This window comes from Seriola aureovittata, chromosome 12 (genome assembly GCF_021018895.1).
Source record: "Seriola aureovittata isolate HTS-2021-v1 ecotype China chromosome 12, ASM2101889v1, whole genome shotgun sequence".
In the NCBI taxonomy this organism is placed as follows: Eukaryota; Metazoa; Chordata; class Actinopteri; order Carangiformes; family Carangidae; genus Seriola; species Seriola aureovittata.
The window spans coordinates 13,981,871-14,006,937 of NC_079375.1; the positions used below are offsets into that span (position 1 = coordinate 13,981,871).

The 25,067-nt window shown below is 43.7% G+C and overlaps 1 protein-coding gene across 4 annotated transcripts in view; it reads left to right on the forward strand.

Annotated features, from left to right (window-relative positions):
* Positions 1–220: 220 nt before the first annotated feature.
* Positions 221–25,067, forward strand: part of LOC130178414 (zinc finger protein 521-like) — a 91,405-nt gene continuing 66,558 nt past the window's right edge. The window contains exons 1-3 of one of the 4 annotated variants that reach the window (XM_056390614.1): positions 221–384; positions 8,537–8,593; positions 15,684–15,884. Coding sequence is in view for 3 of the 4 variants with exons in the window: in XM_056390611.1 (XP_056246586.1) it covers positions 1,053–1,092; positions 8,537–8,593; positions 15,684–15,884 (298 nt within the window). In the remaining variant the exon portion in view is untranslated. The other 3 variants (XM_056390611.1, XM_056390612.1, XM_056390613.1) reach the window with 3 other exon arrangements.

Genomic DNA, 25,067 nt, shown 5'->3' on the forward strand with positions numbered 1-25,067 from the left:
AAATGTCTCTCTGCTTAACCATTTCTACCAGAAGGGGGACCAGTCCGTCTGCCGTAGACGGAGAGTGGCCGACGGCGAGCTGAGGCAGAGGAGACGCCAGGGTGAGCAAGCCGACTTTGGGTTTAGAGTTCGACTCCGGATCCGGGGACCAGCAGATCCAGCAATCCGCATCTTGCCGTGATCCCTAGGATTTTAATCATGCCTCTCTGTCTGTGTGTGAGTGCAGGCAGGCTGACAATGATTTCCTCAGTGATTACGTACAGAGCGAGTCCCTGCGGGGTAGGGGCCCCCTCTGGAGCCATCCTGATGGCTTTGGGGGCCTTGCTTCCATTTTCCATTATTATGTGGACTACCGGAGCGACAGCGCAGTCCAAGACCTTGCAGGTTTGTGATGAGGAGGGAGCTTCCATCTTCTCTCTGCTTCTTCATCCTCTTTTAAGAACAATTTAGACGTAGACTTAGATCAGATTCCGAACCTAATTCATGATTAGCTGACTGGAGTGAGAAAAGGAAGAGTCTATAATAGTTTTGATGCTGTTAGGTGGATATGAAGTGAAAAGTGTAATTATCATTTTTCCGCCTTTTTTTTGGTTTTGTTGCATTTTTTTCTGCACTCTCACAGGAGGCGTTTTGCTGATGTCTTTCTCACGCGGATGCATTTGAGATGAGAGGCGAAAAGCAAATATTCCGCTTTTATTTCTAAACGAACATCATGCCTGCACGCGTGTGTGTTTTCCCGGAGAATGGAAGCGCATGACGGGATTACTATATCCTCACACTTTTCCCGATACCCAGCTCAACTACTAAATAGTGTCGCCTATATACCGATCGGGCTAATTGGATTTTATAACATCCACCTACTCATCACAAAATAACAGCAAAAAACTCGTGTTGAGACCGCGCGGCAAAGGGGCTAAGTTGCATCTTTCTGTAATGGTAAAAAGGCAGCCGCGATTTTGGCCAGTGGAATTTAGAGAGACTACACCTTTAGACTATCCCGTTTTACACAAATTATCAGACAGAAACTGAGCAACTTCAGCGTTTTCTATAGGATGTCGCGCCGCAAGCAAGCTAAGCCAAGATCACTGAAAGGTAAGTGATAAGCCTATGTTTGCTGGCTCTCAGAACATTTTTATTTTTAAGGGTGATGACAAGTCTAGACGAGCATGAACTGAACTTATCGCTCACTGAAATGTAACTGTCTTCCCTCTTCTTCTTCTTCCTTTTTTTTTTAACGCATTTGGAAGTGTTCTTCCTCTTTTATGTTTGCGCATGAAATCGGCTGCTCATATAGCTTATAGCCCACGTACTTGGCATCGGGGGGATGGGGGAGGTGGGGGGGTTGGTCGCTTTCAGTTCAGACTGTATTGTAATGATAGTTAAAGTGCAAGGGCAGGGCATGGATCATTCAGAGAGCAACAGTGCAGCGCGACGCCGGCAAACATCTGGATGTGTTAAAGACGCTCCTGGTCGGAACTTAAGCCGTCTGATGGAATGGGGTGCAGAGTCACGTGACAGCCCCCCTCCACCCCCCCACCCCCTCGTCTGAGAAACTAAGGAGGAAACATTTCGTATGTTGGGGAAAGGGAGGGCTGTGATGTGTGTGTGTGTGTGCGTGTGTGTGTGTGTGGGTGTATACAACAGTTAAACGTGAAATTAGAGGTGGGATAAGTGTTGAGTGCTAATTGGACATGTTCATTAATAAGTTGTAAACATCTGGATTTATCAGTCATCAGCTCAAAGCAACAGAGTAGTGTTTATATTTCATTAAAAAGAATATATCTTAGCACAGCATGAAAAGTATATAATGTAGAGTAGATGTATATGATTTTTGTTTTTCTTTATTTTGTTTCCGTTTCATCTCTTTTTTTTTTTTCTTTTTTTTTTAAACAGTTGGACTGGTGGTAATTTGAGCGTGTATTTGTGTCTGAGTGTACATGTACATGTGTGAGCGGGTGAGAGAGGGAGGGGGGGGAAATAGAGACAGAATGAGAGAGAGAGAGAGAGAGAGAGCGAGCACACGCACACTTACACACACTTATTCATGCACTACTTTTCTCTGTAGCCTTTTGGTGGGGGAGCTGCTGGGTTATGGAGGTTGAGCTCCAGTTCATCTGGCAGGCATTGTATTTTGCTCAGCAAATAATTGTCCACAATTTCACATTCCCAGCTTGTGGTCTGTGGACCCCCTTTCTCTCTACCCCTTTCGTTCTCGGAAGTCTTCATCTCAAAGGAAGATTACATGGTCTGCGGTAGTACATTCATGCAGCCACCATTTTAAATCAATACCCAGGAGAGGGTGGAAATGTGAGTGCATGCACATCTTAAAAATTGTCACATTCTGTTTCCAGACCTGCACTGCTCTATTCACAGTAAACAGCTCTATACATAGATTTCCTATTTTCTCAGAGCAGATTGGCATTGACTTTTTTCTTTTTTTTTTGTTAGTTAGTGTGACATTTGTTATTCTCAAAAGACACATCACTTATATATAATCGTCTCCTGCCAGCATGCCTACATGCTACAAGTGTGTGTGTGTGTGTGTGTGTGTGAGAGAGAGTGTGTGTGTGTGCATTCAGGAGAACATCTGTTAAGATTTGTGTACATCTATGTGTGCGACAGAGAGGGATAGAGAGTGAGCATATCAGTATGCAAATGAAGTCAGAGTGATGACATTGTTTGTTTTGTTATTGTCTCTAAAATTTAAATTGGAAAAATGTAGCGCACAAAACATCCCGACTTTTATGTCTTCATTCCGACTGCTTCAGCGGAGCAGAAATGCAGATACGTCATAGATATTTCCCTGTTTTGGATCAGACCCAAGGAAGGCCAGGCAGATGTTATTTATTGTTCTTTGTCTATCTGTTTCCTCAGGGACACAGATACACTTATACAGATGTCCACAATAACTTTCCTTGTCATTTTTTTTTTTTAAATAGTTCCTTGACACTGCGTTCTTCACTCTTGTTTGTAGAAGACAGCAATTGTCATTTTCTTTGTAGACTTTTTAAAACATTATTTAAAACTAAAAGTGACATCTCTAAATTTGCATTTTTCTTCATGTCTTCATGTGCATGTTTGTGTGTGTGTGTGTGAGCCTGTGTCTGCGTGCACTGTTATGCACTGTATGTTTTCGCGAACAGAATGGGGTTACAGAGTTCAGGTTTCACTTTTATAGGTTGTCTTCTGCTGACTTGAAGCAGTGGTCAGTGTGGACGGTGCTGTTTTTTTGTTTTTTTTTGTTTTTTTTTGTGCACAGAAAGAACACTTTGTTCTGCGGAAGGAAAAATAAATAGAAGTGCCGATGGAACATAGAGGGAAGGTAGAACGGGGCATCATGTGCGGCGTGTGAGGAACCGGTATGGATAGTATGGACGTGGAGTGTGTGTGTGTGTGTGTGTGTGTGTGTGTGTGTGTGTGTGTGTGTGTGTGTGTGTGTGTGTGTGTGTGTGTGTGTGTGTGTGTGTGTGTGTGTGTGTGTGTGTGTGTGTGTAGAGATGAGAAAATAATGCTGTGACAGTTGGCACTCTTTTTTTTTTCCCCCCCTTGTGTATCCTAACACGCACACACACATACATATACACACTCGCACACGCGCGCACACACACACACGCACGCACACGCACGCACACACACACACACACCTCCTCAGTCTTGGCTGCTTGTGGGAGTCAGAGGTTATGTTTTTGGTCCCATCGAGGAAAAGGGCAACATTACAAGTCCCGTTTCAATTAAGTCTGAGAGACAGATCCGGCTACGTTATTGCTTCGGGGAATAAATGGCACAGGACAAGACCATACATCATTCGCTTATATGCAAACACTTCACCCCAGCCACTGACATTTACTCAATCCGGAGCCTTCTACATTTCTCAACTGTAGGCACATTGTAATTTTGTTTTGATGTGCAGAGGCTTTGGGTCAGCACATTGCCTCAGTCAGTGGTGAGCAGCGAGGAAGGAGAATCTCACTCCAAATCCTGCATGTAGCGTGTGATGACTGCCACGTTGCCTGTCCTACAGCACTTCCTGAATAATGTGAGGCTGGGTTGATATTTTCATTTGGAGCACAAATGACACTCTCAAGCTTCAGTCCTGATGTGTTTATTGGCTGAAGTGGAAGTTTCCAGGTCTGTCATCTGCATATATAAATATATTTTCTGCGTCATTTACTTCAAGTACAGCGGTTGTCATGAAATCATTGCTGTGTCATGTATACCTTAAATATTTGATGTTTTTGCGGAGCTGAAATTTGTCGCCATGTGAGTGTGCTCTGGAGTTTGGCTTTGCTATACATGAAAGGAAATATTATATTTACACTTTAAATATAAACCTCACAGATCATTTATGAAAACTGGGAAGGGCATATTAAAAACAGAGTTAATATAATAAGTCTGTTTTAAGTTAAAATTCCTCTGCTCAGACACACACAGATTAGACTTGAAGTACGTTTTTATTTTCCTCTGAATAAAACTGCAACTGAAATTTGACCTGTCAAGGAAAACTAAAACAGACATGTTTTTATTTAAATCCACATTTGTCATATTTTGAAGCTTTTTCTTTTTGGAGAAAAGAAACTTGACCATGTCCGTTATGCCCTCAGATGCATAACCACTCCCCCTTTCAGTCCTGCCTTGTGTAGGTAAAAAAAAAAAAGGTGATGGCACCTTTAAGCTTGAGTGTTTTTGTGAGGAAAAAACTACTCAAAAACTCATTCAGCTCTTTATTTCAAACACACACTCTATTCAGAATGTTTAATGCTAAATGTAATAAAGGCGTCTGCTTAATTTGAACAATTTAAAATGCACAAATGTGCTATTCCTCTCTATTTTTTCTCCCCTATTAAAACGTCTACTAACAGTTGCGTCATTCCTAGTTTATAGTTAGCTGCAGTATTCCAGTCTGTTCACAATTAATGATCTGTGGCATAACACCCATTAACACTTTTCTAATGTGACACAAAAATATGGTTAGTATTATCATTAAGGAAATTATGATGGAGCCGTAGAAAAATCCCATTAGCACGGCTGTCAGTGCTCTTGACATGCGGCTCAGTGTGTTGGACTGGGTGTCGCGGGAGCTGGCCGATATCTCTTCTTATTCCATGGCATGTGTCTCTCTTGTTGTCATGGATTGTCTGCCACATGGAGAAAGAGTTCTGATTCAGAGACAATGATTGATTCCCACCACTGCTGCAAATGAAATTATACATCGCTGGGTTTATTTGCATCTGTCTTGTTCGCCTGTATAAATAGCACTTATATATATATATTTTTTGAAAGCTAAATTTGCAATAATTGCATAATGGGATTATTGATTTGTGATGTTTTTTTTTATTTTTTTATATTGCTACTAGTGGAGTGCAATTTTTTTTATAATAGGTGCTCTTATGATTTGCTTACAGTACGTGGCAATATATGAAGTATTACAAATATTATGCAATGTGATTAACATGCTCCTCTATTGCAAATTATTTATGACACTAATCACCAGTTCAAATAATGCTCATTAAGAAAGTTATTCATGTGCAGTGTGTGTCCTCCTCCCTCCCTTCCCATCCCTAATTGAGGAGGGTTGACCTCTTGACCCGAGCTAAATTGAGTTGTAGTCCCTGTGGCGAGCGTCTCCTTCCCGGTCAGTCAGGGCGGATTACACAGCCATTGTGTTCGGCACTGTATCGTCCAAGCTGGCTGTAACCAAGCAGATGAGTCACGCATATCCAAGAACACACTCAGGGCTTTTTTTTTTTTATGTATGAGAAGTGCTGCGAGATACCCATACAGACAAGCGCGCACACACACACACACACACAGACACACACACATACACACAAATACGTGGCCAAACCTCTTTTAAAAGAGCAAAAGATGTACAGTATATACACACACGATTGTGTGCGTACTGTCTACACACACTCCACTCTATTCTCTTACACAGCAGGAATTCATTTGATGGATTAGGAAAGGTCCAAGCTGCTGAGTTTGTCATGTTTTGCTTATTCATGTCTATTAAATCATTAGTTTTTTTGCGGCTGTGATATTTCGTTGTCTGTGCATGTGGTGACCAATCTGTTTCATAAATTTTGTTTTGTTTAGTACAATTTGGTTTTTTTCTATGTGTTTTGTTTTTGCTTCTTGTTTGCGCTCTCGTATCTGTAGTCAATTAATTCATCCTGAAAAAGGAAATGTCCCGTCTTGGGGATTGTCACTCACATTATAATGACAGTTACTACGTTCATTTTTGTGTGTGGCCAGTGTGTTAATTAGTGTGGCCTTTAATGCTGTGCCACTTGTTGTGGGATTATGTTTTTTTTTTTTCCTGCTCCGTGTTTTGAAAAATCAAAGGAGCAGTGCTGAAAAGGTCCCAAGTGTGTTTGGTATTGTATCAACAAAACGTAGCAGCATGATTACAGTTTGTCACCGACTGAATGATACACTGTACCTTGTCAAACATTAATTAACTGATAGCAGTGACGCATTAATAACAGTGCGGACTGAGTTGTGTTCAGTTGAAGTTATAGTCATTATGGGGCGATCATGAGCCTGAGAGTATATTAATTAAAACTGTCCCGCTATTTGTATTTGTACTGTGTTATGATTGTTGATCAAATGTCCAGCTAGTATGAAGCATCACAGGAGTGTGCCCTTACCTGACAGCTCACCCTCTATGATCACTCTTAGCTAGCTATTAATTATCTGGGAGACAGGTGCAAATGAGAAAAGAATTTGCACCGTGATGGAGGTTGTTTACTTTAAATGACAAAACTTTTAATAAGTTCACAGTGGTGACAAATCATCACAAACTGCCGTTATGTTTAAGTTCTTATGGCATTGTAAAATAGAATTTTCTGCCTGAACTCCCTCATCTCACCAACAGGGATGGTAATCAAAACAAAAACTCCAGCTCCCACCACCAATCTCTGATAGAACCATGGGGGATTTATTAGGACCCCCTATCCCTAGCCCATTTAAATGATCCTAGATGCAAGGCGCTCAACAGTGCTGGAGAAACTCATTAAACTCTCAGGGCGTCAGTCACTAAGGCCTCCTTTAACAGGACAAGGTTTCTGTGTTGGCTGACGCAGTCCTCTTTGGTGGCTCTGAGGGATATACCTCCATGGTGTCCAACTATGTCTGTTCCATCACTTTTAATTGATTTAGCTAATTAATTACCAGACCCATGACCATTCGTTTAGCATATTTCTTCAGTACATCACTTATAATTGTTACTAAGGGAAATATTTCTGATCAGATATTAATACTTGAATGAATATTGACATTTCTTTACAAAGGTTTTTTTTTTTTCTCTTTTTTTTTTTTTTGGAAGGAATTCCTCAGGAATTCAGTTTTGGCTGGACAAGGCCTGACGGTAAAACATAGTTGCTCCGTCGCTTGCCGTCTTCATAAGAAACAGCTCAACACTTTCCTCTTCATTTTTCACTGAGGTTTGACACCCTGCTTGACACTGACTCGTGCTCCCCTGAGGGATAGGCTTCTGCCACCATAGGATCTTGCCTTAATTATGCAAAGTACAGGATATTTTGTGTGATTTTAAAAGTGCGCCAGTTTCTGCTTTGGCAGTCACTGCCACACTCCCCTACTGGGAGGTCCTGTCAGACTCCCCCTTCCTCTTTGCCCAGGAAAATGAAAGGCTAGAAAGAAAAGACACAATGGAGAATGCATTTCAACTGCAGGGGTGGAACGCAGAGGCGTAAGAAGTCCTCAGTGAGACCCTCATTTTACATGGAACAGGTGGGAGACTCTTTTGTTCTCTTCCCGCTGTTAAAATCCATTTCATTTCTTGTCCTTGACATGCCACAAGGAATTCTCACCAGTTCCAAAAAGGCTCCAATGTAAGAGGTTCTTACCTTTTACTAAACAGAAGTCATGTTTTTCAAGGCTAGTGCTGTTGTAAAAAAAGTCAAAAGTGGACCTAATGAGCAGATCTGAGTGCTGATCAAGCCGTCACCACGTCCGCCATCCTGTTAAAGAGCAAAAGCACTTTGCAGCTGTTATGACACACAGCGTGAATATATATCTTATAAATCTTGTAATTTTCTTCTTTGCATTTAAGTTCGGATCACAGCTTTCGGAAGATACATATCTATCCTTGCGTCTACAAATCTTCTTTTAGATACCCGTCTCTTTTCACTAACCAAGGTACTATACAAGCTTCTTACTAATGCAGTCATCAAGGTGTTTTTCACTTGGTCACTGTTGATGTCGGGAGGACGTTTCATGGGAGACGTTCATAATTCATCACGTCATTACCCAGTCCAATATGTTATTTACGTGGGTGGCTGTTTGCCTTGTTGCCAAACCTCATACATATGAAAGGCTTGCGTGGATTCCCAAACCACAGGTTGAGCTGTCGAAAGCTGTTGAAATCTCCTGGAGTTTCCATACAGAAAATCTCAATAGTAAATAATAAAAAAGAAGGAAATCTCAATGTGTCTAACTTGTTTTTCACTGTTAACTGTTTCTTTCCCTCTTTTTCTCTCCCCCCCCCTCCCCAACCCCCCTTCTCTTTTTCTGGCAGTAGAAGACAATGTGACAGAGGACCAGCACAGTCCCGGGCAGACTGCCATTCCAAGCGGTAATGCTCCATTTCATATTTCATCATTTTCGGCTGGAAAGTGGATCATGTGTCTGTTTCTGTGTGTGTGTGTGTGTCTGTGTGTGCGTGTGTGTGTGTGTGTCTGTCTGTGTGTGTCTGTCTGTGTGTGTGTGTGCGCGTGTGTGTGCGCACGCGTGCCTGTAAAATCTTTGTTGGGTTCCGAGTGATAGAAAGTATGTGTTTCCTGTTTTTGAGGTTTTCGTACTGTAAACTGCATGGTTTGCATGTGTTTTTCGAAGCGAGGGGGCCGCACTCTTGTTTATGTGTTTGTGTGCATGCATACAGTACATGCAGGTGTGCTTATAGCTGTCCTTGTGTTCCTGTGTGTTCCTGATGTTTTTTTAGACTCTTTGTTTCCCAACCTTCTGTATGATGTAGAATAGAGCTACCCAGATGAATGTGTCCTGTCTCCACGTGTGCCATTCACACTGGCCCTCCAGGAACAGAGCGGTAATTCAGGTCAGGCTAGCAGAAAGCCCCCTATGAATGAAGCCTGCTCCTGATGCACCACACTGTATATTTTCATTTCATTTGTCTCTGGTAAAGGTTAAGTCTCAGGTGTGGTTATTTTAAACCCGATATGGATGGTTTTGCCCAGCAGGCTGGGGACCCTGGCTACTCCTAGGCTGCCACATTAGTCCAGCATTTACCCACAGCTTTCTGAGTTCTCCTGTGTGAAATACAGGGGCTGCATGCGCCACTACAATAGATCCCAGCTTTTTCCTCCGCTGCTCATGACTGCCATACAATTGATCAGAAAACTTTTTACATGTTTGCTCATCCCTGGAAAAAGAAGAGCAACACCTATCTGCCGCTGTGTTAATGTGTATTGATAGGTATTGGTGGGTGGTTCTGTGGAAAGAAACTGCCTCCTTAGCCCATCTAACCCCAGCTCAAGGGATGAAGGACTGGGCATAAGAGGCAGACTTGCCTCAGAGACCTCCTGTCATCCAGAGCCAAAGCAGAGCTAATGAGTGTGCCTGATTACAACGACCCCCTCAGACACACGAATCTCCCCTCTCCCCATCCCTCCACCATCTCTATCTCCAGAGTGAGGGGAGACAGCCGCCACATGATCGATGTCTGCCTGTGGAGAAATCAGGAGGGCGCACAAATTAATTTCTCACTTTCCTCATTTGACTTCGTCTGACTGATTTATTTTTTAACCCCCTCTCAGGATGCAGCTTGACGAACGGTCAATGAGAAAAGAGTTGTTTGTGGCGGTAAACTTTTAAGATGGTGTGAGATTTCTCTTGCTGTTTGCCAATTTGTCACCTCCAACTTTATTTATTTATTTATTTTTTAAATGCTTCATCACCGCTTGTGTGTCACATGGTCTTTACCGTGACAGCAGTAATCCATCCTTATGGTTAAACCACTGCTCAAACAAGCCCTCTTTTTCCGACGTCAAATTGAAAAGCAGTGGAAAAGCTTACCTGCTTTTCATGCATTTGCCACTTTGACGGACACAGCCACAATTGCCATTAGGCTCCTGACAAGCTAAGGGCTTAATCAGACATGGTGTCAAGATCTGGCTCATAAGTCGACCCCCAGTCGAGCTCTTCTGTGACTCTGCAAGCGTTCTGCAGGCCCCTGCATCCTGTTTCTCATTCATGTTTGATATGAAGCAAAGGCAAAGGAGAAATGCTAACAAAAGAGGCCTTCTACAAGATAGACAGTATTATGCATAGTATAGAAGGGCAGGAACAGTGTGATATCTGAGATTTAATGAGGCAGTGCGCTTTTTTACCCAGAGAGTGTCGAGCAGGCTTAAGATCTGCAGCTTGGCTTTACCACTGCGCTGCCTGTGTGTAATTATAACCACATGCCCTGTGCTTTTTCTTCTCTCTTATATATACATCCCTTTCTTTTTTTCTTTCTCTCTTTTTTTTTTTTTTTTTTTTTTTTGCTCTTGGCTATGTCAGATAGAGGCTGTTTTTTTGGAAGAGGGTGTCAGCTCTGTCAAAGTGGAGTGGACTGAGGCAAATGGAAGTGCTATAGAGATCTGAAGGGGCGTCTGAGTGGCAAGGTGCCGTAGTGTAGAGTAGTGTAGCGTAGTGGTGCGGCGTACGAGACTCTGGCTCTGGCTGAGGTTGAGGCTGCCCACAGATCAATGTACTGCAGGGCTCACTACAGCAGGAAGAGGAAAGGACTCTTTCACTCTACCACTTCAGAAAATCATATTCTCTATTATTCATTTCCTTTGATGTTTTACTGCACTAATGGCATAGCAAGGCGCTCCGTTCAATATTATCACTCCCAGTGAGAGAGCGAGTGAGACAGGGCGAGAGAGAGAAAGAGAGCATTTGGTATGTTCAAATGCTGTTTCTCATTCAACCGCTTTGATTTCCATTCTTCTTTGTAAGCTCATATCTTTTTTTTTTTTTGGTGCAGAGATTTTAATGGCGGATGATGGCGTCTGTATACCTGTGATTATATGTGCTGCTTCCTTCATGTATCGCTCTCTGTGTTGTCTTCATTGTTTGTTCTTCTTAGTCCTCCTGTAACTGTTTGGCACCTTCTCTTTCTCTCTCTGTGCTACTCTTATTTTTATCTCAGCATGCATCATAAAATTTTCATAAATATACTGCATGTTTTTTTTGTAACATGTAACAAGGTGGGAAATATTTTATTGTCAGCGCATCCACTTTGAGCTTGTAATGTGTTTAGCATTTTAAGAGAGACGGCTTTTGACAAACACCTCTGCTAATCTGCTTTCAAATATCAAATGCATCAAAATGTTAAACAGCAATTAGTCCTTAATATGAATCTGGGGGACTTGAAGCAGATAAATCAAATTGCATGTCTCGACCATATGAACACAGACCCCCCCCCACCTCCCCTCCTGCCATCACCACCAATGCAAATTCTTGACAATCGCTAACAATCTGGCAAGTGTCAAGCTCACAGCCTCGTCGTCGGATCATGACGTTCTTTAATGATGGGGGATCAGTGGATGTGACGGTCTAAGTGGAGAGCCCCAAATCCCATCCACACAGAGGAGGATACACTCGGAGGCACATGTGGCATTAGAATGTAGTGTGACCTATATATGGCGGGTGCTCTGCAAAAGTTTTAGATTTTTAAATAATGAGGTGCCGGCAACCGTGTGAAGGTTATTCAATCTTAATGTCCTCCTATTTCTGACAGCCTCCCTCACTCTGATAAAGGAGCGTGCTCACCTTTGATCAGGCCCGCCAACATGTGTCGACAGAAGCTGCTCGCTGGTTAAAATAAATTCTTAATTCGAACTTGGGGGTGGGTGGTTGTAGGGTGGGCTGCCAGGGAGGGGGCATCATAGGATCAGGGAATGATGATCTCTGGGAATGATGGGGAAATGAGGAGATGGGTGAGCTGGTAATAATGTTTTCGACACCAAGGTCTTTCATTGCACAAAGAAAGACTCAGGCGAAAAAACCCTGATGGAGCTAGACGTACTGTATCTACAGGCAAGTAAGAGCGTAGCCCTCAGTGATTTCGTACTGTTGCAGCTCAGTGTTTTGGGGCTGGATTTGAATGAATTTCAGTTTAAAACACTGACATCCATCACATGTTGCGTTTTTAAAAAATTGCTTGGTACCCAACAACAACTTTTCTGTGTCTCTTTTCCTTGTTCTAGGCATTTAATATTTTATTTAATCTTTGAGCTTAGGGTTAGACGTAAAATCTCCAGTGAGGTTAAAGGCAGGGTTCATGGTGAAAGTTAACTTTCTAGATGATAATTATTATAGAGTTCATGCTTTCGCAGCTCGGCCAGATTCACCACTTTACATCTTCATCATCCCCCCCCCCTTTGAGTATTCCTGCACAGTCATACCCTTCCTCCTCTCCCTGTGGTCAGTGTCTCCACCTGTCTCAGTGTGTGGGCCAGACAGTGGGGGACAAGTGGTGTAGGCTTCCCTGCTAGGGACCGCGGGTCCCTGGTGGGGCTAATGGAGCAGAGAATAGAATATCAATTAAAAGGTTATAAATATTTAAGAGCAGAAATATTCAATAATATAAGGGTGGGGGGTCCAGGGGACTCCTCAACTTACAAGATGAAAGTTGTGGCATGATAAATGTCACTAGACACCATAAGAGACAAGAGTGCGTATGATGGATGGACTGGAATTCACAGACAGATATTACATGGCTCTAAAGATGTCAATCACCATTCAGATTTCCACATTTTATTAGTGTAGCACTAATTCACTTTTAACGCTGTAAAGACCGCAAAATTTATCCTTAAAAATCTTCCAGTCAGATCTTCATTATATTCCCCTCATGAATAATTTCTCAGTCTCAGCTACGATCGTCTTACTTCGAGCTGACCTTATCAGAATATGGATCAGCGGTCAATGTAGTTTCCCTCTTGTCCTTACCTCCTACACTAATATTGTCGAGCTGATTAACAAAATTAGAAAGGGTTTTCGGCGTGATGAAAAACTCTCAATATGCCGCAAATCTTCCCCTTCGTATTCCACATGTGATTGTCAGCCTTTCCAAGCATGGTGGTATTGATCTGCTGTCCAGCCTGTAGAGACTGGTAGAAGAGGATGTCCTGATCTGATGGATTACTGTATGAGGCCCAGAGGCACAGGAACCTCAGTATTGACATGGCTCTTTAATCCCAGGGTTGTACGTGACCTTGCCGTGTCAAGACCACCCCCCCTCACTCACGCTTCCCCAACAACCCTCCCATCCAAACATGTAGCAGTTTACACTTCCAACGCTGCATCACAGTGGAGCACCAGAGGTCACCCAGCTCGACCCAGAGCAATGACCCAGCTTGGATTCACTTGGATGCTGGAAGTTACAGCTGAAGCTTGTCACTCAAAACATGAGAAAACAAGGGAGTGGAAATCAAACTCACACATGCATGAAGCTCTTTGGGTTTTAAGCGCATAAATTTTCCAGTTGCTCCGAATTGTTCTTTCATTTGGTCGTTATCGTAGATCTATTACCCGTGAAGCTTTGAGAGAATATCAACTTAATATGAAAAACAGCATAAAGTGCATCTGCATTCTGCACTGAGGAATTTAGTTTTTATATCAGAAAAATAAAATGCTTAAATGTAGCCATCATTTGTTTCCCTGACAGGACCGAGTTGTAATATTAGAGAAATTAATGATTCATAAAGGCCGTCGGAAAAAAATATCAAAGTCTTAACCTCCTCCACAGGCACCCAGTAAAAAAAGACATGAAGTGTTCACATTTCGGTACATATTGTGAATTCTGTGTCTGTGTGTGTGGATGAATCATAAGTCTATATTGTGTGGCTTTTGGCCTCCGTCAGAAGTGTTTCCCCCAGAGCAAGAAAGGCCTGCATCTGTGAGGATTGGGTTGGGATTTTCATTTTCTTGAAACACCTTCTGTTCTGTTCTGCATGGTCCCACTGGGGACCACAGTGCTGATATTTTTAGAGGGCATGTTCCGAGAGCCTCAGTCGCCAAGAGGGAAGGACAATGGAGGGTGTGATGTTACATCAATACTTGGCGCAAGTGGGGGAAAGGAAAAATCCTGGGTGGCCTTGATGAGTTCTGGAACGCCTTTCCTCAAGGAATTTCACAGTTTAAGAGCACCCTACAGAAGGAGGACTTAAAATGGCCGCCAATGTGTATATACACACACGCACGCACACGCACGCACACACACACACACACACACACACACACACACACACACACACACACACACACACACAGTACATATATACAGTGTGTATATATATTTATTTATGTATATATACACCCACACCGGCACACATCAGTGCCACACACTCCTTGTCCTCAGGCACTGTTAACTGTGTGCTAGGTGCAAAAAAAAAAACATGCTTCCTCCTAACGTCCCCCTCCGGAGTTTCAGGACAAACTGAAGAACACTTGCATCAGTGGGACTTAAAATGGCTGCCGGTGAAAGTGCAAGGGCTCTTCTCCCCCTACAAAGCCTTAACCAGGGTGACATGATTGTTTGATTGTAAGTATGGCTTTTTAATCAGTCTTATTGTGAAGTGTAATGGTCACAGCGGGGGAGAAAGAGGGCTGCAGGCCATGTTGCCAATTTATAAGATGCTGTTGCAAGCCAGATTGGGTTTACTGTGCTTCTGAATGAAGATATTTATGGTGAGCTGTGAGTGAACAATGCAAGATTTGATTTGTTATTGGAGTATTTTAGAATCACTTGGAGAACTTCAGGTTCGACTGCTATTTCGAAAGATGATTCCTAGCCCTGGTTCAGGGTAGTCAGTCGCCCACCCCTGGCACTGCTGCAGCACAAAGCCAACAAGAGACAAAACTGCAGATGGATTGAAGAATATTGATGTGCGCGACCCGCGGCTGCCTGCGAGCAAGGCTGAATAATTTAGGGAAGTGTGTGTCGTGACGACAGCCCAACACACACCAATCTCACTTTTGTGTGTCTTACTGTGCTACGCTCCATACATCCACAGTTCTGGCTTAGATGTCTGGATAATATGGCAAGGTCTGTCTCCTTTTGATAGACGCTGACTGATGCACTTCAGCACGCACTGGCGGAATTTCATATTTCTTTGGTCCAGCCAAAACTGCAATCCAGGATTTATTGACTACACATATTCCCATCAGTCTAGTTTCATATACTGAAGTTTTGCTTGGGTGAAGCAGGGCAAACACAACGTAAAACCATTTCTAATAACAGAGCCGCGTGTGTGTGTGTGTGTGTATGTGTGTGTATGTGTGTGTATGTGTGTGTATGTGTGTGTATGTGTGTGTATGTGTGTGTATGTGTGTGTATGTGTGTGTATGTGTGTGTGTGTGTGTGTGTGTGTGTGTGTGTGTATGTTAGATTTGTGTGTGAGAGCATTGTGCCACCCTGTCTGTGTGTGCCTGTATATCTCTCACCTTCACCTGCCCAACAGTTCTGTTATGGCACGAGTGGTTGAGTTACAGGGGCGCAAATTGAACCTGCATTTTTATTACAGCTTTTATTATTGTTTTTATTAAATCCAGAGTCTAGAAATCCATTTTATTGTCACCCAGAGGAAGCTGTAGTACTTCACTGTGTGGGTCACCCCTCTGACTATGTGGTGCTGTCATTTCCTGTGGCTCGGCAGATCCAGAGTGCGCCCTCGAGAGGGCGGCGGAGGATGGTGAGACTGGGCGTCTGAGGAAGAGGCTGCTCTCTCCAGAGGAAGGAGAAGAGGGAGAGGAGGAGGACGAGGAGCCTGCACTGCACAGCTGCGACAGCTGCCGGCAGGTGTTCGAGTCGCTGAGCGATCTCACCGAACACAAGATTAATCAATGCCAGCTGACAGGTAAACAACGTTCAGCCCACCGAGCCTCCCCTCCACTCTGCCACTCAGCTCTTCTCCCACTCCCACTCTCACTCTATGCCTTCACCAGAGAATATGCCACACTATGTGTGTTAGTACACTGAGCCGAGGGGAGCACAACAGCAGACTACCACTTTCCTTGGTAGATATCCAACAACACACACACACAGGCCTCACACACATATCACATTATTTATATGTGCTGTACATCAATATCCACAGACGTGACATACAAATAGGCCTCCATGTGTCCTCATAATAGATCACTGTAGGCTACAGTATATGTATTTATAGTATGTGCATTGTGTCCTTCCCTGTTTCAGTTTAACATTTTATACAGTGCTATACTAATTCTAACATTTCACTTGAGCTGCTACGAAGTCCCACAGTAACCAGACCACCAACTGCAAACAGATCCTTGCTCCAGGAAAGTCCCTCAGCTGGTCCCAGTGCTAGCTAGCTCCAGTAGTAATACCTAGTGGGACTGAAAGAGAAGGATGCCATTGGCAGACTGTGTCATTGACCTGTTGATGGATGAATAGAGCTATAAATATCCTGACAAGGTGGCAGACAGAACTAATGATGTGAACTGAAGGTTTCCATGTGCTTCTCCTGGACTTGCTGTCCTCCTTTACACGTCCTGATGGGCCCGCATTGAGAAACACCATCTGACACACATTTCCCAATGTTTGGGCACAGAGCTTGTCTCTTCCGATTTTCGCTCAGTAACAGAATATGAACAGGCTAAAATGTAATGATCCCGTTTCTGATGTAGCACAGAAGCTTCTGTTTATCATTTCAAAGCAAATTCAAAGCGCTGTGCAAGAGAAAGTTAGTGTAGTCTCTGTTTACATTCAAGCACAGTTTGATTTCATATTTTGCAACCCACAATCAGCAAACCACAAATTATAGGGTCGATATCCCATGAGTTTTACAAAGATTTTCCATTAACTGTAAGATGGTCTCACAGTCTTGTGTATGTTTGTGTGTGCGCGCGTGTGTGTGTACATAAAGTGTGCGCATGAGAATGCTATCATGCCTCCATTGGTGTTAATTTAAGCAGAGATGCATGCATGTTCATTGTAGGAGTGATTTCATATGTGCAGGCGTGCTTGTTTACTTGTATGTGTGCCTCGGGTGCGCTCATGTGTGTGCAAATTTAAAAAAAAAAAAAAAAAAAAAAAAAAGTGATGCTCATTCGACTAAAGGTGTGAAAATCAATGTACTGTTCACTTTCACATGACTGTCATCCAAAAAAATGCATTCATTGGCTTTGAGGGAAACTAAGTCCAGAACCTCCTATCACCCTTTTTTTTTTTTTTTTAATATAACACCCAATTCCATCAAGCCAAGACAGTCTGTTTGGGGAACCTTGGAAATAAAAACAGAAAGGGCATTATTTAAGACATAGGGGGGCGTGCAGTAACACTGTTTGAATTAAAATTCTCTTTTAATTATACTTATTTCATAGTGTTATATTCAGGAAATGTCAGTAATGTTAAAAGAGTTGTGTATTTGAGCCAGGGACAGGCCTTTTATGTTCAGCATCGTTGTAATGTGGTCATGACTGACTCAGCCATATTTTTCCTATAATTAAGCCTGGCTTTTATAAATGTCAATCTTACGGACAAATAACTCTTAATTGCTCAATGATGAAAAAAAACACACTTTGGATAAGAGCCCCCGTGGAAACCAAACAAAAGAATCTAATTGCCATTAGGGTATTGTGATTGTGCAGAAACACTCTATTAGTATTCAAACACAGTGGGAGAAAAGAAACTTCTAGATGGCATACTAAGTACTTTGAATGTGTGTGTGTGTTTGCATGTGTATGTGTGTGTGTGTGTGTGTGTGTGTGTGTGTGTGTGTGTGTGTGTGTGCGTGCGTGCGTGTGTATGTGTGTTTGTGTGTTTGTGTATTCTCTGGAATATGGGAGGAGATTTCCTATGTGGCATTATGTAGACATCCATGACCAATTAATCTGCCTTACATCAAGTCTCTACTCACAGATGGATCCTTTATTAGAACCATTTTCTAATCAACCACCAGCACCTGCTAAACCCTCCATTTTTACAATTTCAAATGTTTTATTTTTGGTAAACAAATTGCAGAGCTTGACTGGAACCAATCCACATATGGAGATTTGCTTGCTGCTTCCTAACAGAACTCAGCTCGGCTTTTTCCCCCAGCTGACAACCCATAAGCTTATACAGTGTCTTACCAGAACCAGATATGCCCACATACACCCCACCACCTCACATGTTTATTATGGGCCTCATTATACTATGTACCCATGTTCTACAGTAAAGCACGAGTTTCACAACAGGAGTGAGACAAAACAGACTAGATAAAGTCTAAACAGGTTCTAGCAGCATGTCGACCACGCCCGATGCACAGAGAGAAAGAGAAAGATGTTACATGTCACTGCGATCAATGGCGGCCATTGTCTCCCCCCCGTCTGGCAGAGGTGTAACACCTTTCCATGCACTTAAGCCGTGACCACTGCAGTGCGCTAAGGGAGCGCATGGGTATGGATTGCCTCGTGTCCCCGATGCGATCGGTGCTATTGATCGCGCTAATGCTGGACTGCGGAGGAAGGCGAGAGCCTGAGAAAGGGAGCAAGGGAGAAGGAGGGAGATGGGGAGAGAGAAAAAGAGAGAGTGCTGCAGGAATGCATCCCTAGGGAGCCCGTCTTGGGCTGGGGCAGGGCTTCAGGAATGCTCCCCAGGAGATCCCAGTGAAGGCTAGGGCAGGGCTGGAAGAATGCTTCTCTAGAGAGTTGAGAGTGGAGGCTGGCTGGGGCAGGGCTACAGGAATGTTCCCCCAGAGCACCCCTTTAACTCTGGGGCAGAAGTGGAAGGGCTCCGCGGGGGGAGAGCTCTCCCCCGTCCCCCCTCCGGCTCCAGGATGGCTGCGGATCAGGTTTCCGTGTGGGGATCAGCATCCTGCCGACAGGGCTTTAGGCTGCCCTGGGGAGGAGACAGGAGGCTGGAGGCACTGCTATTCCATAGGCCTTTCCAAAAACACTTCACAAATGCTTTGTCTCACTGTCTCACTGTATTGTCTGTACACCCTTGTATTGTTACTAATCCTTCATGGAGAAAGAGAAACGGTGTCTGTAGTTTGACTTTTGTTCATAGTTGGCACAATACACGCTCATACTGCTAGATATGAGATTGCACTGGTAGGCAAGGAAACATGCCTTCAGACCTCCTCGCCAAAGAAATACCTTGCCCCTCAGCTCATTTCCACTTGTGTTTACTAGCTAGCCCACACTGTAAATAAAAATAACACCTCTAGCTCAAAATTTAATTCAAAAGATTGCCTTTTCCCAAAGCTTTTCACTGTCACTTCTCCAATTCCGTCTCTCTGAAGGTATTTGAATAGCCTAGTGCACACATGGGCTGTGAGCCTGGTGGCCATTCTTTCATTACGGGTCCAGCTCCCTTGAGCAACACCTTTTCTTGTGTCCTTCACTAGAGGAGGGGCATGGCTGCTCCCCCCAGAGAGATCCGTGCCCTGCTATTTTAACCCTCTGTGAGATGACCTTTTTAATAAGTGTCTTTCTCTGTTTTCCTGCCGGCCACTGTGCGAGCAAACAGAGCATGTCTTCTGCTTCCCTCAGATAAAGGAATCAATCAGAGAGGGTGCAACAGAGAAAGAGAGAGAGATAACTGGGCCATATATGGATTTATATTATGTAGATTTCCCCTTTCTTCTTCCCTGTAGACATTGCAAAATGCACTCAGCTTCAATAAAATACATTTCAGATTTATGAGAAAAATACAAATGAAATACTAATACTCAGTGAAAAACAATAAGATCCTCCCCAACAATCCAGAGGACCGGTAATGGGATAGAAATAGTTTTCGACAAATTTCTAATATGAAGCCTGTCTTTGCAAGGGGTAGCCAGACAAATTTTTTAAACCCTCTGACATACTGTATGTTTTCTCCCTCTTCCATCCCTAACCACGACATGTTTGTTTGAAGTGTTTGAATTCATTTACATCAAGTCTTTGGGTCAGCAGCATGGAAACATTCAGTAATACCCTCAACTATGAACAGGCTCCTGGCAGTCCGTGTTTTCTACTAACTGTTTCCAAAAGGCTCCTATTGGTTGTACTCTTTTTTTTTTTTTTTTTTTTTGGGGTTTTTTTTTTTTTTTTTTTTTCAACTAACTTTGTGTATTGATCCAACAGCTGCTTTGTGGCTGCCAAGAAGAATGTGCCAAACTGCAAAGAATTTATTTGCTTCAAAAGGGCTCACATAAGAGGAAAGCGACATGAGCAAGACCTGATTAGCCGAACTCTGAGCCACTGCCGTTCATCAGAAATTCTGCTGTGTTTTTGCCCGAGCGTCTTGCGACATCCTGGTACAAAGAGCAGCACACTGATTACAAGGCTTTGAAAAGAGGAGAGGCGGTCAGGGGAGAATAGCTACTTCTGGCACAACGCAGCCACTGAAAAGAGACCTCATGCTAGAGTGAGCTCTCAGAATTGGGCTTGAGTCTTTCCTGTGTGTATGTGTTTGTGTGGGGGGCATGTTCTGTGTGAGTGTCTATTGGAGAAAGAAATAGGTAGGAAGAGAGAGAGAGAGGGAGGGAGAGAAAGAAAGGGAGTATTAAAGTAGATGTTTGACTCCACGGCATAGCATCCCTGTGCATTTCCTCTCTGTGCGACAGTGCCAGTAACGTTAACAGGAGTGTCATTAGGAATTCAAAGCATATGCCCTCGTGAGGACGCCCTCTTTCTCTCTCCCCTGTGCTTCACACCGCACACATTATGCACTGTATAAAGTATTTATTGGTCTTTGTAAGACGAGGGCTGCATTTTCTACAGAGAAACAATCAAAATAAGAATAGAGGAGCCTTCATTTTATGCTTGTGTGTGTGTGTGTGTGTGTGTGTGTGTGCGTGTGTGTGTGTGTGCGTGTGTGTGTGCGTGCGTTGGTGTGTGTGTGTGTGTGTGTGTGTGTGTGTGTGTGTGTGTGTGTGTGCGCGTTGGTGTTTGCGTTGAAGGTAGAAATGACTAGCCAGCACTGCAACTCCTTGCCTCCCTTACACTCACATCCCCCATCTATCTTAACACACTCTGTCTCTCATGTATTTGCTTGCTCAATCAGTCATCCGCTTAGGCATGCAAACACACACACACAAGTATTAACGCGCACGCGCGCACACATGCTCCCTCGCAGCACCTGCGTGCTTGCACTTTGCATTTTAGACGACACATAATTCATCGCCCAAGAGGCTGAACACATGCTGTGACTTTATCCAGTTGACCTCTTTCTTAAGTAGGTAGCCACAATAGCAGGGATGACATGTGGACAAAACAGAGATAATCTCATGTACTCACCCAGAACTACACGCACTGAGTGAAAACACTATATCAACGACACTGTTATTTCCCCCTCCACTTTGTAGCATCCCTTTGAAACTACTGACTTCAGTTGTGTGACAAAGACCTGGCCATGGAGCGGTTGTCTCGGTTTCTCTTGCTCTCTTCATCTCTCCCTGGCCCTGGCTCTGCCTGCTCTTTGTTCACTCTCTTCCTCAGCCTGCAAGTCTTTTTCAGCGGCACAAGCAGAAGAATGGCACATTAAATCTTAATAGGACTGCGTCTGGCCGTGTTGAATTGCAGAGCGTGTTAAGCCGGCGCTTTCCTCCCCCTTGGCACACGCTCGTGGAAGTGGAAAACAATTGAATAAAAGAAACCGCTCCCTCCCTCTGTAGCACAAGTGACTTCGGCTGATCTGCTGAAGCTGTGAGACTGAACTGACTCCGGCTCACAAATGGCTTAAGCCCTTACTGAGAAACTGTAGCATAAATTACATTAGTCCATTTCCAAATGCAAAGACATACATGGAAGGTAGACACAGGGTTTACCTGACCACCCACAGTGAAGCTGAACAGTTGGAAAACACAGTCATAACACTGACTATGTACGAGATATCACTCACGACATACTCCCTCTTTCAATATATCCTGTTGGCTGAGACAAATAAAACGGAGTAGAAGAGAACAGAACTAGCCAGGAGAGATGAGTGAAATATGAAGACATGGGAAGGACAGAGGAAGAAGAGGGAAGTTTAGAGGGAGAAATTGATACGAAGGGGGAAGTGCAGAGAGACACAGTCAAGGTAGAGAAGAGCCACTCTTAGCAGCAGCAGAGATGTGAGTCCAGGCCTGCTTTGTAAGGCAGTCAGAGGTGGTAATTAGCCAGTGATGAGTTGACTGGTTGTGTGTCCAGTGCACGGCACTGCTGGGTGGGGCTGTGGGAGGTAGATAAGGCCAGCAGTGGGCTTATCTCTGAGAAGGACAGGCACCAGGCCTGCCAGGCAAATCCACCCACAGACCAGCCGCATTTTATTAACAACATCATTAATGCCAGACAGGTTATGTGCGGTGGCTCGGAAGAGAGACAGGAAAAAGTAAAAAACAAATAAAGTCTCAATTCCTGCTTGGCTGGCCGGTCTAAAGTACATAGGCATCGGTTGACGTGTTTTGAAAGCAAGGAGCTTGTGGAGATGTTTACCAGGTAGGCAGCCAACGGAAGGGCACGGAGAGCGAGCTTGGATCTTACCTCTGGGTTTTGCTCACTCTCCTCTGGGTCCCCAGAATTCAAATGATTTTCTTTTTTCTCTTTCAAACGTGGGACTGCTCACCAGAATAATGATGAGGCAGATACAGAGAAACATAACTAGGCACAAAGAAAAGGCAAAAATGTATTTTAAAAACTTTATGGACATTTTCTCAGCTTGGTTTTCTAACAAATGCTGTGAAATGTAGAAGTTTTTTTTCTTCTCTTCTCTCAGTCGCATAGTCCAGTCAGGTGTGCAATGTTTTAGTTTATTTGAACCATTTTCATTTAAAGAATAATATTAATGATAAAATACAAATGCTGTTACCCTTAAAAAGGTTTTTTTTTTTTTTGTGTACTTTTTTTTGCAACAATCTTATTTCCTTTGATCAGATGGCACCTTAACAGGTGTCTGGTGTGTGGCGGATGAGCATTCACTCGCTCTGGCTTGATTTTTTATAAACAATCGTGTGAAGTGCGTAACATGAACAAACACTTGGTTTGTAATTAACACTCTGTATTAGCATATCAAATGCCAGAGAGCTTTTCTGTGGCATGTTTCTCAACTATAATTTACACCAGCAGTCGACAGGATGTAACATGGCTTTGAGACAAAGACAAGTTCACCAATCAACATACACCTCATTCGCAGACACCTAAAAGAAACATCTACAGGCTTTAAATCATGTTAATACTCCCTACTGAAAAGGTCATAGGATTTTGCTTATGTCTGCATGGAAATGTACTGAACATTGATCCCCATAGGGCTTTTTCCTTAGATGGCCTTTGCCAAACTCACCAGTAATGGGAGGAAGGGAAGGAGGGAGATGGAGGGCGGTGGAAAGAGTGACCAGTCCGACAGGTTTATGTCTCCCTGCAGGCTGAGCTCTGGTGGAGTGGGCCCACAGGAAGGAGAGGAGCCAGCTGTGACGGCATCCTGCTAGCCGCTGTGGTTTAGGAACTTTGGGGTTACACTATCACCGACTCAACATTTCCCCCCTCTCCTCTACCCCTCCCAGGGGTTGTTTTTGTTGGCCAGGGGGTAGTGTTTGGGTGGGGGCTGCTATGGGGCTCTGTGGAACAGCCACTCCTATACTTCAGGATATGAGGAGTTCAACCACCCACAAGGACAGGGATTCTCAAATATCATGTGAAGTAACACATTTGTTCCTCAGTACTAATTGCCATTTTCGGACTGGAAGGTGGGTTCATAAATTTAGTTTTATGGGCAGGATGGGTGTCGTTTGAGGTCTCCAAGGCCACCAGCTGGACTGTGCTTTGGTAGAGGGAACAGCGCGTGTTGGTACAGAACACAATGGTTTTGACAGTAAAGCCACGCTACCAGGTAATACGGGGATGTCCTCTTAATGTTAAGAGCAGTGGGCGATGGGGGGTCCAGCACTGCTGAGAATGTAAAGGTCATCTAATCTATTCCACCTCCAACTTGCCCGGCTGATCAATCATCCTGGAGGAGTCGATCGATTTGATCAGAGAGCCTCTCCTAAGAGATGGCCTCCCAACAAGTAGCCAGGATTCTGCGGAAGGCTGCAGAGCGTGCCAGCTTGATACATGTCTCTGCGATAGACCAAGACATTAAAATCCCTGATTAAATAGTAACTCGCCACCTGTGGTAGCCATTCTCTAAATAAGCCACTGATTTAAAACAGCAAAGAACATCTACTGTTACTATCACTTCATCGTGTTATCAGGCTCACTCTAAATGCAATGCATGTACTTTAAAATCAGATCAACAAAATCCTGAAGGACTGACTGACAGCCAAGAGAGATTGGGCTGTAGTAAACAGAGTGGTAATCTTTATATTAGGACATTATGTGCCCCCCAGTCAAAGCATGATGCATCCTTCTCATCATGAACTTGGTTTGTAGAACATACCCCACAAACAAAGTCAACAGACAAAACCATCGTGTGATTGGATTTTAATCCAATTGCATTATTATTCAGGCCTCCCATTGGCCATTCATTACTCTCACATGGAGCCTGTGTGGGTTGTTATCACCCAATCAGGCTCAAGACTGTATTCTGGAGAGCATGCTTTCGTTTGCATCCTTTAAACCCTGTGAGCCCTCCCTCTCTCCGGGCCCGCCAACGGAATACCTAATTCCAAAGTAAACTGATTGCTCTCTCCAACAAGATTACGCTGTGATGATGTTAGCCAAATGAGACCGCTATTCGGATGCAACCAGGGCTGGCAAGGATGCTTTCCGCAAGATGACTGATCAGCATGTTAAGAGAAACGAGTTTGGAAAAAAAAAAAAAAAAAAAAAGGGAGGAGAAAACGAGGGATAGAAATCAAAAGAGTGTGAGAGAGTTGTGCGCGTGGGGGTAAGCAGAAATGTAATTTGCTTCTCACCTCAGGCGACTGGGCTCTGAGGCCAGTAAATATGCAAACAAGCTGAGCCTGGCCATCAATATGAAGACCCTAGATGATTACTAATCTCCACCGCAGAAGTAGATTGAGGTCTGTACAGCAGCGCCATGCAACATGAGGAAAAAACAGAGGGAGGTTACAGTCCAAACTAGATCTCCATATTGGCCCCCAACAGAGTTATGGGTATATTTGACC